The sequence below is a fragment of the Gorilla gorilla genome, chromosome 2 (assembly GCF_029281585.2).
Source record: "Gorilla gorilla gorilla isolate KB3781 chromosome 2, NHGRI_mGorGor1-v2.1_pri, whole genome shotgun sequence".
NCBI lineage: Eukaryota > Metazoa > Chordata > Mammalia > Primates > Hominidae > Gorilla > Gorilla gorilla.
In genome coordinates this window covers 26,924,042-26,938,298 of record NC_086017.1, presented here as the reverse complement: position 1 = coordinate 26,938,298, position 14,257 = coordinate 26,924,042, and the positions used below count along the sequence as shown (strand labels likewise).

At 38.6% G+C, this 14,257-nt stretch overlaps 1 protein-coding gene across 3 annotated transcripts in view; it reads right to left on the bottom strand.

Annotated features, from left to right (window-relative positions):
• Positions 1–10,935: 10,935 nt before the first annotated feature.
• PLCL2 (phospholipase C like 2) overlaps positions 10,936–14,257 on the bottom strand; it is a 208,044-nt gene continuing 204,722 nt past the window's right edge. For all 3 annotated transcript variants that reach the window (XM_004033703.5, XM_055381117.2, XM_063703438.1), the window contains one exon: positions 10,936–11,809. In XM_004033703.5, the coding sequence (XP_004033751.3) occupies positions 11,630–11,809 (180 nt within the window). In that variant the 3' untranslated portion in view covers positions 10,936–11,629. The remainder of the gene's footprint in view (positions 11,810–14,257) is intronic.

The following is a 14,257-nucleotide window of genomic DNA, read 5'->3' as shown; positions in this document are numbered from 1 at the left end:
TTTTTATATCCCACAAATAAGTGAGAACATGTGATGTCTGTCTTTCTGTGCCTGGCTTGTTTCACTTAACATAATGACCTCCAGTTCCACCCATGTTATTGCAGATGACAGAGTTTCATATTTTTTGTGGATGAATAGTATACCATTGTGTATAAGTACCACATTTTCTTTATCCATACATCTGTTGATGGACTGTTAGTTTGCTTCCAAATCTTGGCTTTTGTGAACAGTGCTGCAATAAACATGGGAGTGCAGAAATCTCTTTGTTATACTGATTTCCTTTCTTTTGGGTATATACTTAGCAGTAGAATTGCTGGATCATATGGTAGCTCAGTTTTTAGTTCTTTGAGGGACCTCCAAACTGTTCTCCACAGTGGTTGTACTAATTTACATTCCCACCAACAGTGTATGAGGGTTCCTTTTTCTCCACATCCTTGTCAACATTTGTTATTGCCTGATATTGGATGAAGTCCTTTATCCTCACACCTTTAACTGGGGTGAGATGGTATCTAATTGTAGTTTTGATTTGCATTTCTCTGATGATCAATGATGCTGAGAAATTTATCATATACCTGTTTGCCATTTGTATGTCTTCTTTTGAGAAATGTCTATTCAAATCTTTTGCCCATTTTTAAATTAGATTATTAGATTTTTTTCTACAGACCTGTTTAAGCTGCTTATATATTCTGGTTATTAGTCCCTTGTCAGGTGGATAGTTCGCAAACATTTTCTCCCATTCTGTGGGTTTTCTCTTTATTTTGTTGATTGTTTGCTGTGCAGAAGCTTTTTAACTTGATGTGATCCCATTTGTCTATTTTTGCTTTGGTTGCCTGTGCTAGTGGGTATTACTCAAGAAATTTTTGCCCAGACCAATATCCTGAAGAGTTTCCCTAATGTTTTCTTGTAGTAGTTTCATAGTTTGAGGCCTTAGATTTAAGTCTTTAATCCATTTTGATTTTATTTTTGTATATGGCAAGAGATAAGGATCTAGTTTTATTCTTCTGCATGTGGATATCCAGTTTTTCCAGCACCATTTATTAAAAAGACAGTGTTTTCCCCAGTGTATGTTTTTTTTTTACCACCTTTGTCGAAAATGAGTTCACTGTAGGTGTGTGGATTTGTTTCTGGGTTCTGTATTCTGTTCTATTCGTCTATGTGTCTGCTTTTATGCCAGTACCATGCTGCTTTGGTTACTATAACTCCATAGTATAATTTGAAGTCAGGTAATGTGATTCCTCCAGTTTTGTTCTTTTTGCTCAGAATAGCTTTAGCTATTCTGGGTGGTCTTTTGTGGTTTCATATAAGTGTTACGATTTTCTTTTTCAATTTCTGTGAAGAATGTCAGTAGTATTTTGATAGGGATTGCATCATATCTGTAGATTGCTTTGGGCCATATGGAAATTTTAACAATATTGATTCTTCCAATCCATGAATAAGGAATACTTTTCCATTTTTTGGCACTAACAGATAGTGCCATACTGTAATACATGGCTCTGTAATATATGGCTTTTATTATGTTCAGGGATATTCCTTATATACCCAGTTTTTTGAGGGATTTTTTTTTTATCATGATGGAATGTTAAGCTTTATCAAATGCTTTTTCAGCATCAGCTGAAATGATCATTTGGTTTTTGTCCTTCATTCGGTTGATAGGATGTATCACATTGATTAATTTGCATATGTTGAGCCATTCCTGTACCCATGGATAAATTCCACTTGGTTATGATGAATGATCTTTCTAATGTGTTGCTGAATTTGGTTTGCTAGTATTTTGTTGAGAATTATCGCATCAATATTTATCACAGATATTGGCCTGTAGTTTTCTTTTTTTGAACTTTCTTTGTCTGGTTTTAGTATCAGGTTAATACTGGCCTTATAGAATGTGTTTTGAAGTATTCCCTCCTCTTCTATTTTTCGGAATAGTTTGAGTAGGGTTGGTATTAATTCTTCTTTAAATGTTTGGTAGAATTCAAAAGTGAAGTCACCGTGTCCCAGACTTTTTTTAGTAGGACACTTTTTATTATAGCTTCAACCTTGTTACTTGTTATTGTTCTGTTCAGGTTTTGGATTTCTTCTTGGTTAAATCTTGGTAGGTTGTACGTGTCTAGGAATGTATCCATTTCTTCTAGATTTTCCAATTTATTGGCATATAGTTGTTCATTGTAGCCACTAATGACCCTTTGAGGTTCTGTAGTATCAGTTGCAATGTCTCCTTTTTCATCTTTGATTTTATTGATTTTGGCCTGCTTTCTTTTTTCTTAGTCTGGCTAAAGGTTGGCAATTTTGTTATCTTTTCAAAAGCCAGCTTTTTGTTTCATCGATCTTCTGTATTTTTTTCTTCATTTCAATTTCATTTATTTCTGCTTTGACCTTTACTAAAACCTCTTTTTTTCTTCTAATTCTGGATTTGGTTTGCCCTTGCTTTTCTAGTTCTTTAAGATGAATCATTAGGTCATTTATTTGAAGTTTTTCTTCCTTTTTGATGTAGGCATTTACAGCTATAACTTTCCCTTTTAGTATTACTTTTACTGTATCCCATAGGTTTTGGTATGTTGTGTTTCCATTATCATTTGTTTTAAGAAATTTTTCAATTTCCTTCTTAATTTCTTCATTGACCATTCAGGAGCCTATTAATTTCCATATGTTTGTGTAGTTTCCAAAATTCCTCTTGCTATTGATTTGTAGTTTTAGTCCCTTGTAGTCAGAGAAAAATGCTTGATATTCTTTAAATGTTTTTGAATATTTTAAATTTGTTTTGTGACCCAACATATGGTCTATCCTTGAGAATGATCCATGGTCTGGGGAGAAAAATTTTGCGACTATTTGATGAAATGTTCTGTAAATATCTATTAGGTCCATTTGTTCTATTGTGTAGAGTAAGTCTGATGTTTCTTTGTTGATTTTTTGTCTGGGAGATCTGGCCAATGCTGACAATGGGGTGTTAAAGTCTCCAGCAATCATATTGGGGTCTATTTCTGTCTTTAGCTCTAATAATATTTGCTTTATACAGCTTGCTGCTCCAGTGTTGGGTGTGTATATATTTACACTATCCATATCCTTTTGTTGAAGTGACACTTTTGTCATTGTATAATGACCTTCTTTTTCTCTTCTTACAGTTTTTGTCATGAAATCTACTTTTTTGATGTAAGTATAGCTTCTCCTGCTCTTTTTTTTTTGGTTTTCATTGGCATGAAATATCATTTTCCATCTCTTTATTTTCAGTCTGTATGTATTTTTATAGGTGAAGCATGTTTCTGGTAGGCAACAGATCATTGTGTCTTATTTTTTCATCCATTCAGCCACTCTATGTCTTTTGATTGGAAAGTTTAGTCCATTTTGCATTAAATGTAATTATTGATAAGTAGCAATTTATGCCTGCCATTTTGTTATTTGTTTTCTGGTCTTCTCTTCCTTCTTTCCTTCCTTCTTGTCTTCCTTTTGGTGATGGTTGTTCATTTTTTGTTTTATGTTTTCTTTTATGTCTGTGCTTTATTTTGGATACTTTGTATTACTGCTATGTCTTCAGGTTTAATCTTTTCTTTTGCAAAATCTACTCCATCATTAATCTCATCCATTGTATTTTTTATCTCACATGTTGAAATTTTTATCCCTAGAGGTTTGATTTGGGCCTTTTAAGAAATATTATCCATGTCACTACTTAACTTTTTGAACATAAGAAATACAGCTATAGTAAGGGTTTAATACTCCTGTCTACTAATTCTGACATCTATGCCAGTTTTGGCTTGGTTTTAATTTTCTCCTCATTATAGGTGATATTTTTCTGCTTCTTTGCATGCTTAGTAATTCTCTTTTGGAAACATTTGTGAATTTTACCATTTTGGGTCCTGATCAGGCAAGCAGTTCAGTTACTTGAAAACAGTTTGATCTTTTCAGGTCTTGCTTTAAAATGTTTTAGGTGGGACCAGAGCAGTGTATATTTTGGGGCCAATTATTACCTACTTGAGACAAGACCCTTCTGAAGTATGAGGATCTCTGATTGACACTATCCTGGCCCTGTGTACTGTGTACTGTTCTCTCTAATCCATACATTTTCAAAGATGGCAATATTGCTCCCAAAGGGACAAAATTTAGTTTTTAGGGAAAAAATTTAACTGTGTATGCATAAAGCAAAGTTATACATAATATTTGTATCATATATATAGATATATATAATGTATCACATATACATTAATATCTGTGGCATAAAAATTTCATGGGGGAGAATGATTATGAAAATGTCTAAAATGACTTCCATAAGGTTTGATAATTGTTAAAAGGCTGGTTGTTGCTCCGGTTATTTTGAGTGGTTCTGTGCTTTGCCTCAGGTAGTGTTCTCACCGGTGTGGTGACCAGTACTCTGCTGGATGCCAGAGGGGCACTCTACAGATGCCTGCTCTTTGTGTGGTTCTCTCCTCTTGGTTGCTCTGTCCTGAAAACTCTAGCCACCTTGGTCTCCCAGGTATCTCACCTCCATTGCTTCAATTCAGGGGGTCTTCTAGGCTCTGCCTGGCTTTCTCCTTCTTGCATCATGGCCTAGAAACTCAAAGTTACAAGCTGGGGCAATCATAGAGCTCATCCTATTTGTTTCCCTTTTCTAAGTCATCACTGTCTTTCTATGCTAAGGGTCCGGGGTTATGACAACTATTGTTTCATATATATATTTTCTGCTTTGGGTTGTTTTATGTGGAAAATCTGTTCTCTACCTTGGCTGAAGGTGGAAGTTAACATATTCACTTTTGAATGGCACAAGTTTGGTGGCATAGGATCACAAATGTCTCCTTTTTTGCAGGTTTGGCCACACTATTTGTGTAATAAATTAATTCTTATGCAATTATAATATTATAAAGGCTGGTTATTACTTTCAAATGTTAGAACCAATCTTAGAGAAGCATGGAGAGTTTATAGTCACAGAAGAGAATATTAATGCTATCTAGAGACTGCCGATGTGGCAAGTAGAGTAGCAGGTGGTTGGGAGTTAAAAGTGCAGAAGTTTTGGAGGGAAACAATAGAGAACATGAATTTTCTGATTTAACATGGTGGTGGATCAAAGTATGAAAGTTAACAATTGATGCATCAATAAGCAATTTTAATTATATTATTAAAAGTTATTAAGGTAATCCAGTAGAACTAAAATGAAAATATTCTTAATAGGGATTGGGAATGGAAGGAGAGCAAAGAGAAGAGGTAGTGAAATGAGCCACATTTTTCATCTCCCTTCATGTGATGTCAGTATGTCTTTTTAAAGTTGATAAAGCAGAAAGCAGAGGTATAAACATATTATCAATCACTGCACTGTCCATTATGGTAGCCACTATCCACATGGGGCTACTGACTTATTGAAATACGGCAAGTGCAGCTGAGAAACTACATATTTTATTGTATTACATTTTTATTAATTAAAATTTAAATTTATAGCAACATGTAGCTCATGCCTATCATATTAGACAGCACAGATTTAGATGTTTCTATCATCATAGAAAGTTCTATTTTACAGCACTCGTCCAGAGTTTGTGAGATAATTATCAGAAGAATCAAAACCAGAAATTACACATGATAAGTTCTTAGCACTGAGGCTTGGGGAGATGAGGGGAGGACTTTACTCTTCATATTATACCTCCTTCATGCTTTGAATATTTATCACCTATCTTATATTTTGTTATATGTTCAGAATGCTCACCTTGACCTGTCATCTCAATGGCTACAATGATCCATTTCCAAAGGATTTTTTACAATGGTTTTTGGTTTAGAGTCTCGTGTGAGATTTTAAAAATATTTTTAGAGGGGAGACACTTGTTCTTATACATTTGAATAGTTACATCTAAACATAAGTTGTTAAACTGTTGATCCCTACTTTCTACCTAACATCTAACATCTGTGGCTTTGAATAAATACATAAATATTCTAGTTGATAAAACTGAATTGCTCATTGCCTTTACTTAAGTACTCAATGCTTTGATTTCTCTGATCCTTAAAAAGAGCTAAGCGTTTCCTTGACAGTAAAAGTCAGAACTTCTCAGGGAGAGGAGGAGGGCATTTGTTGGTGGCATCTGAACATTGCCATGTAAGGAGGCATTGGCCATGCTGTTTCCCATGGGGAGTGGGAGAAGGGCAGTGTGAGGGGGCACATGCACTTTTTAAATTTACATTTGTCAGCATTTGACTTTTTTTGGTAACAATGAGCATGTACTTCTTTTGTAATTAAGTAAAATGAATGCAAAGTGGGTTAAATATAATACAACTAAATGGTTGGCACTAATCTTTTAGGAAAACAAGAACAAACTCCCTAACAAGGACTGCCAAGCCCTCCCTGAGAGGCCCCCGTGCCCTTGCAACTCCCTCGACACCCTCTCCTTTTCCTTCTCTGCACCCCAGTCTCACTGTCCTTTCAGGTCCTCAAGCAAGGCTGCACTCCCTCCTGCCACCAGCCTTTGCAGAATGCTGGGCTCTTGGTCTAAATTGCCTGAATTGCTTTCCACTCCTCTATCCCCTGCTGCTGACCCTTTTCTTTGGGGTGGGGCAAGTAGGGAGAGCATCTTTGCCTTCAGGTCTCAGCTCAAATACCGCTTTCTCAGGGAAGCTTCCACAGTAGACTGTATTTTCCAAAATAGTCTTAACATCTCCTATCCCATATCATCTTCCACAATGTGACCTTGCCACCCTCTGGTCGAGTTCACCCTCTTGGACCTGGGCAGGACCTAGCGACTTGCCTAAACAATAGGATGTAGCAGCAGGGACATGCCGAAGCTTCTGAGGATAGGCCTCCAGGAGCCTCAGGAAGAAAAGCTGCTTCCATGTGGGTCTTTGGAATGCTTGCCCTTGGGACAATCCCTCTCGGAATGCAGTGTCCTGCAGTGAGGGGTCCAAGCCACATGGAGAGACCTATGCAGATGCTCTGGTCCACAGCCCCAGCTGAGCTCCCTGCAGTGGCTGTGCCAGCTAGTGAGCCAGCCGGAGGTTCAGCCCAGTCACATAACTAAAGCCCCTGCTAACATCTGCCAGCGCCTGCACAAGAGACCCTAAGTAAGGAAACTGAGGTGAGCCCAGTCAACACACAAAGCCCCAGACATGAGAACAAATGACTGTTTCAGGTTTTAGGGGTTGGGTTACAGAGCAGTAAATACTCTCTCCATCTTCTCAAGAGTGGTGAGGCCCCGTTAAACACCCTCATGGTCCCACCTGTCCATAACGAATGGCAACATTACAAGTCCACTGCGAGCTGGGTGCCGGTCTAAGTGCTTTACAAACAACTCATAAGACAGCACTAAACAAAATACTTCCACAATTACAGAGGTAAGGTAGGTTAAGCACACCTTCCCTCAGCACTCAGCTAGGAAGTGATGGGATGGAACCCAGGCGGCCTCTCAGTGGGGCCTCTTCATAGCACTTCCCATAGTTTTAATTGCACCTATACCTTTGGAATTATTTGAATAAATGTCTCTCTCTTCCCAATTACACTGTGAGTTCCATGGGGGCTGGGACCATGCCTGTTTTCATCCAGAGTGAATCCCTGGTGTCTCAAATGTGCTAAATAAAATCAGAGTCTCAGTGGCTTCTAGAGAGTTCATGTATCGCATTTAAGAAGAATAAAGCTGGGCGCGGTGGCTCACGCCTGTAATCCCAGCACTTTGGGAGGCCAAGGTGGGTGGATCACTTGAGTTCAGGAGTTCGAGACCAGCCTGGCCAGCATGGTGAAACCCCATCTCTACTAAAAATACAAAAATCAGCAGGGAGTGGTGGCACACACCTGTAGTTCTGGCTACTCGGGAGGCTGAGGCAGGAGAATCACTTGAACCTGAGGCAAGAGTTGCAGTGAGCCGAGATTGCACCACTGCACTCTAGCCTATGCAACCGAGCGAGATTCTGTTTCAAAAAAAAAAAGAAGAGGAAAATGCCAACTGCTTCATTATACTTTACAAGATAGTACTCATCTTGTAGTTTAGAGGTTATATATATATATATATATATCTGGAATTCAAAAGAACGGTTGGGAATATAGGCTTTGGAACAGGCAAAGCTGAGTTTAAATCCTGACTTGAGCACTCCATGGCCTTAGTTACGTTAACTAACCTGTCTAAAGTCTTCATTTCTTCATCTGTAACATCAGACAAGTACTTTGCCGGTTGAGAAGATGAAATGATATGTGCAAAGTGTCTTGGACACAGTCCTTGGCTCACAGCCCCAACAAAGAGTCCCAATGTCAAATATTAGAAATAGAAAATTCTTACAACTGACGGCAAATGTTAGGTCTGTTCACAGCAAATATTGGCCGAGACATGAGCAACCACTGAACCTGTAGACAGATATATCCAGCTTGAGCATTCTTCCTCATTGGATGGGTAAATCAGAACTATGCTGTAACTGCACTAAATTTGCATTTATAACTTTTTAAAACGCTTGATTGAAGATTCAACAAATTCAAAGTACCTCAACATACTAAATGAGGCCACATGGCAAAGACCGCATGTGGAAACATTTGCAAGCTGGATGGCTTTCCCCATTCAGTGCTTCACAGCCCAACTCCATGTGCGTGAGGAAGAGCAGCCTCCCTAGGGGCTGCCCACCACCCTGCCTAAGAACTCTGCTCCATGCCCTGGTTCCTGGGTCACACCTGCCCGGAGATGGTAAGCATTTGTGTTTAGATGGCTTCTTTCCCATTGTTTAGAAGCCATGCCTGCTAAAGGCAGAAAATAGACCAATGCCTGCAAGAGTTTAAGTAGCTGAGAGGATACACTGAATATGTATGTGGAAAGAAGCAGCAGAATGTACTTAGTGTGTTCCTAGAGGCCTCAGGATTTACTCTGTGGGACTGACATCAACATAACTGCTGGAAATGTGACACTGGGCTTGATTGCAGTGTGACGTTTCATTTCCTACTGAATTGACCAGGTGTTTTCCATGATTTCTGTGCATTTTTGTCCAAATCTGAATTTTCCTGTGTCCTCAGCAGAGACTTACCAGTTGTTTTCATGCTACCTCTGATTGTATATATTCCTCCTAATTGGGAATAATGCAGTTTGTGTGTGTGTCTATAGTGTGCCCTATGTATGCATTAGTCAAATTCACAAGGAATTATTGGTATTTACAATGAGTAACTTAAATGGGTGCCCCCCCGCCCATTTATGGAATGCAGATAATGGGAGGAAGCAAGCATGTTACCCCTGCTGTCACTACAACTTATGCAACCCAGGAGCAGGGATCTCACTTTTATTTGATCTGCGGGGGTTATAATAAGGCCTCCACAGATTCAATCCAGAGTGGATCAGTCAGTCCTTTGTAAGAAAAAGCTGTTTATAAAGGTCCATAAATCACAACCTTGGCCCTTGCCAGTTTAATGAATGTTTTCTGTTTCCATATGAATGGAAAAAAAAGAATAGAATAGCTCAATTGGCTGTGAATTTGTGCTCTGCTGATACGAGTCATCATCCTCGAGAGAGGATGGTGCATTTACTGGGGGAAGATCTAGATAAACAGGAGAAACGCTGAGGCTTTGGGAACAACTCTCGACAGGCATGCCTGCTATTCCCATCACTTGGCTTATTCCTCTGATGAGATGGGTCAAAAGAAGGTTGACATTTTATCATGGAAAGGTGGAGCAAACCCTGGGCTGGGTTCAGCACCAACACTACCTCTAACAGACTTTTTGACACCAGGCAATGCATTTTTTATTTTCATCTGCAACTTTGGCATCTGAAAAAGAAAGTGTAGGACTGAATGACCTCTCAGACTCCTTCAATTATAAAATTGTTGATTCTAAGCCTGTATAAACTACAATAAATTACATGTGTCTTGCTATCAGTTATTCAAATCACATATTAGATAATGCCTGTCATTACTAGAAATGTAGAATTTTTTCAATTTCATTATACTTTAAAAGATAAAAATTTTTCATGATTTCTGGATTTTTCACTTTAAATTGAATATTGCTATTTACTTCCAGCTAAGTTTAAGTATTTTTAACAATCTAAGTTATACATTATTTCATTTCTCATTCTGTAAGTTTACTTTTAGTTCTCTATTTTCTATTCATTTTTACCCCGTGTATTCATTTCTGAGCTAAGGGCCTAAGCTACTGGCTGGTGGTTAGTTGGGTGTGCAGGGAACAGCAACATTATCCAAGTAACAGGCTTATTTTCCAACGAATTATATCCAGAAAAGGGCAGTGGAGATGGCGTACCTTAACTTAAGCACATTATTAGAATGCAAATGACAAGAACTGAGCAAAGAATTGTTTTTTTAAGAGGATACTGAGGAGACTGGACAGAAACAAATGAACAACAGCGCCTGAGCATCTCTTGAACTGTGAGGAAATCACTAATAAGATACTCAGCTGAAGATTACATATACTTATCTGGCTCACATACCTGAGTCAATGAATAGAAAAGAAGGGATTGCTGAAGATTTAGAGTAAATATTTACCCTTCCAAAATTTGAAAGCAGTTTTGGTTTGGGAGAAGCAGTAATTAGGCTGCAGTGTTCAGTATCTTGAAAGCACGAAGTCTCACTGATTTGCAAAATAAAAGCTTGGATTAAAAACTCAGCTGGCAGAAAATTATCTTTCAAAAGTGAAGGAGAAACAGAGACTTTCTCAGACAAACATAAATTGAAGGAATTTGTTGCCAGTAGAACTGGAGGAAAGCTACACCTTCTCCTGCCCCTCTAACTACTTTTGACTTACTCTTTGCCAGATTCTGAGGTGCACATTACTACAGACCTAATTCAGAAGCATCAAGAGGGCAGCTGTGGGTATCTCGGTTCACTTTACAGTCAGCTGCTGTTGCTTAAAGCTGTTGAAACCTTACCAAAAGCAAAATAAGGTCAGCCCCGACAAGCAACTTATTTTTGACAAAGCTGTTGAAGTAAGTGGCTACACTTAAGAGTAGAATATTTTGGGCTAGAAATCTTAAAAGTTAAGGCTTCATTAAACACATGTACTGCTATTGGAGAAATATCATAAAACATCTTTTTAATGTGAACACTACTTCATACAATGAAAAACTATTTACAATGTATTGTTTCCAGATTGGCTGCTTTTACATCATCTCTACCCATGTGCTGACTCGGCATGTGTCTTCAGCCAGGGAGCTTCAGTCCAATTGCACATTCTCCTCGATGGCTCTCCAAGGACCCCGGGGATTCAGGGAACCCGTCCACTTACATTCTCTTTAGTAATTATGGCTCAGCAAGCATGCCACCAAAATCATCTAGAACCCAGAGACTGTGGCAACCCCACATAAGTAAAAATGTGTAGATCAGGTTTTTTTCTCCAATAAATAATAATTTGACAATCCAATCCATTTCCATCTTAAGAAATTGTTTTCACTTAGGAAAATGTTTCTCAATGGAGCTAGAGTGAATAATCTTTCTTCATACTGGAACTGAGTTAGAATGTCTTTGTATACAAATATAGCATATTTTGGCCAGCAATATAATTGCTTGTTAAAGAGTTTATTTGCCTTCACACGCAGGATTGCTACGTACATTCACAGTTTTAATAGACTGTAATTAGCTATTCCAGTTGTGCTTTAAAATCCCGAATATTATTCTCATTAGTGAGTGCAAAGCAAATGTCCCATCTGACTACAATTGGTCCTAGAGTTATAAACTCCATAATGATTTATTGTAAGTTTCCTCATTCTCCAGTTTCATCGTTTGCTTTTTCAGGTATGACTTCCAAGCTCCGGCGTGGCTTCTGGACATCAGCATTTTCGGTGCCTGGTTTATTCAGTCCACATGAAACAGCAGCAAAATGGATTTGTTTCAGGTTCTCCAACGTCTCATTCTTAGCATATTTCAAAAGATCTGCTTGTCCCTATAACAAAACATGCAATTAAACAGTATTAGATATGACATAACTTAGTGTTATACTTCAACAATATCTATCTTTCACTGAAATAGAAGTATTCTGATTCCACAAGAGGGCATAATTATTTCTTATTGGCACTGCATCTGAATAGGTCAATTTTAATAAAAAATGAGTTTGTTTTCCCAGTTTCAACACCACACTCCAAGAGTATGCTGCCTTTCTGGCCCTTTCTATTTATAGATCTGCATGGGGTTCTGTGTGCATGGACTATTCCTGTCTATCCTGGTTAAAATTACATCTTTCATTAGTTGTTTGGCCAATCTTGCTGTTTCCCTTTTAAGGTTTGATTAAAAAAAAACTTTTTATTTTGAAATAAGTATAAACTCACAGAAGGATACAAATATAGTACAGAGAGGTCTTGTATACCCTTTCCCAAATTTCCCCCAATGGTTATGTCTCACCTAACTATAGTACAATATCAAAACCAAGACACTGACGGGGGTACAAAGTGTGCCTATGCTTTTGTGTGACTTCATCACATGTGTGGGTTCACGTAACCACCATGGCAACCAAGGCACAGCACTGCACCAGCACCACCAGGAAGTCACACCCACCCCCTCCTCTCCACCATCCCTAAACCCTGGCAACCACTAATCTGTTCTCCATCTCTGAAGCCCACACAGCCTTTGGTAAGTGGTGGCAGCCGTGGGCACACAGCAGGTCCTCACTGAGCATTTGCTGAAAGAAAGAGTGAAGCAAAGGATTTTCTACTCTGGATATACTTTCTCAGCCAAATTTTAATTTCTTTTCTGAGGTCTGACCATCAACTTGATCTATATGCAGTATAACACGATATAGGTCAGAAAACAGTGGGTGAATTGAAGCACAGTCACTGGGAGTCTGGAATTGGTGTTGACAATGGGCCAATGAAGTTTGTCACCCTCTTTGCTCTTGACATTTTGGACCAGAGAATTCTTCGGAGGTGGGGAGCTGTCTTGTGTATTTTCAGATATTTAGCAGCACCCCTAGCATACCCTAATGTTTGCAGACATTGCTAACTGTCTCTTGAGTGGGAGGGTGAGCTACCCCCAGTTGAAAACCACTGGGCTAATGCATCAGCCAACAATTCCAAAATTATCGAGCAGAAGAGATGATGTGGTGCTCTATTGCTGTAAATTCCAACACTCCTACTTTGCTTTTTTGTTCTATTTTTCCTTCCAAATTTAACCTGCCTTCCACTAACAGTTTTTTCTACTTCCACTATTACCTTTTCTTCTTTCTCACTCTCCTTGCTTGCTATTTTTTCCCATCCCCTTGGGTTCTCAATTTATTCTATTATTTTCTTTATGATTCCTCTGTAGTTTGACTTTTCTTTGTCCTACTTACACCTCCTCCCCCTTTCCCTCTTTCTGAACTGCCTCCCAGTGTGGGTCCCCTTTAAGGCATTCCTGTCCAGCAGGAGCTTGGGGCCAGCTGCAGAGAGCAATGGGTAGGGACTTACCTTGGCTGGCAAATGGACTATAGTCAAACGTCAGCCACTGGTGAGATCAAATTGCAAGGCAATTTTAAACCATCATGAGGCTCAAATCCACAGAACAGTTTGCCGCTTACCACTTACCATGCATGGTTTTCCTGCTTTACAGAGTCCTTTAATTAGTAACTATAAATAGATATTCCCTTGCGTAGATTAACTAAAGGAGCTTCATTTTTATTCATTCTTACTAGTCACTGAACTCACATGTTGAAAATTTACTAGTTATGAGGTCTTTGTATATATAGCATATTGTGTCAGGAGTATAATTTCATGTTAAATAGTGTATTTCCCTTCACAAGCAGAATTGCTACACACATTCACAGTTTTAGTAGACTAACTAGTCTTTGTGTTTTAAAACTCCAAATATTATTTTTTAAAATTAATAAACTTTAATTTTTAGGACAGTTTTAGGTTCACAGCAAAACAGAGCAGAAACCACAGAGAGTTCCCTTACGCTCCCTCCCTACGCAAACCTTCTCTAGCAGCCACATCCCGCACCACAGTGGTATACTTGTTACAATCAATGAACCTATGTTGCCACATCCCTTCAAGTCTATTGCCTAAATTAGGGCTCACCCTTGGTTTTGTGTATTCCATGGGTTTTGAAAAATGTATAACAACATCTATCTACCCTTACACGATCATGCAGAATAGTTCCACCACCCTAAAATTCCTCTGTGCTTTGCTAGTCATCCTTCCCCACTCCCAACCCTGGCAACCATTGATCTTTTTATTGTCTCCACAGTTCTGCCTTTTCGACAATGTCATCTAGTTCGAATCACAGTGTGTAGCCTTTTTGGATTGGCTTCTTTTGCTTAGTAATATGCATTTAAATTTCCTCCACGTCGTCTCATGGCTTGATAGCTCATATCTTTTTAGTGCTGAATAATATTCCATTGTCTGGATGCACTGCAGTTTAT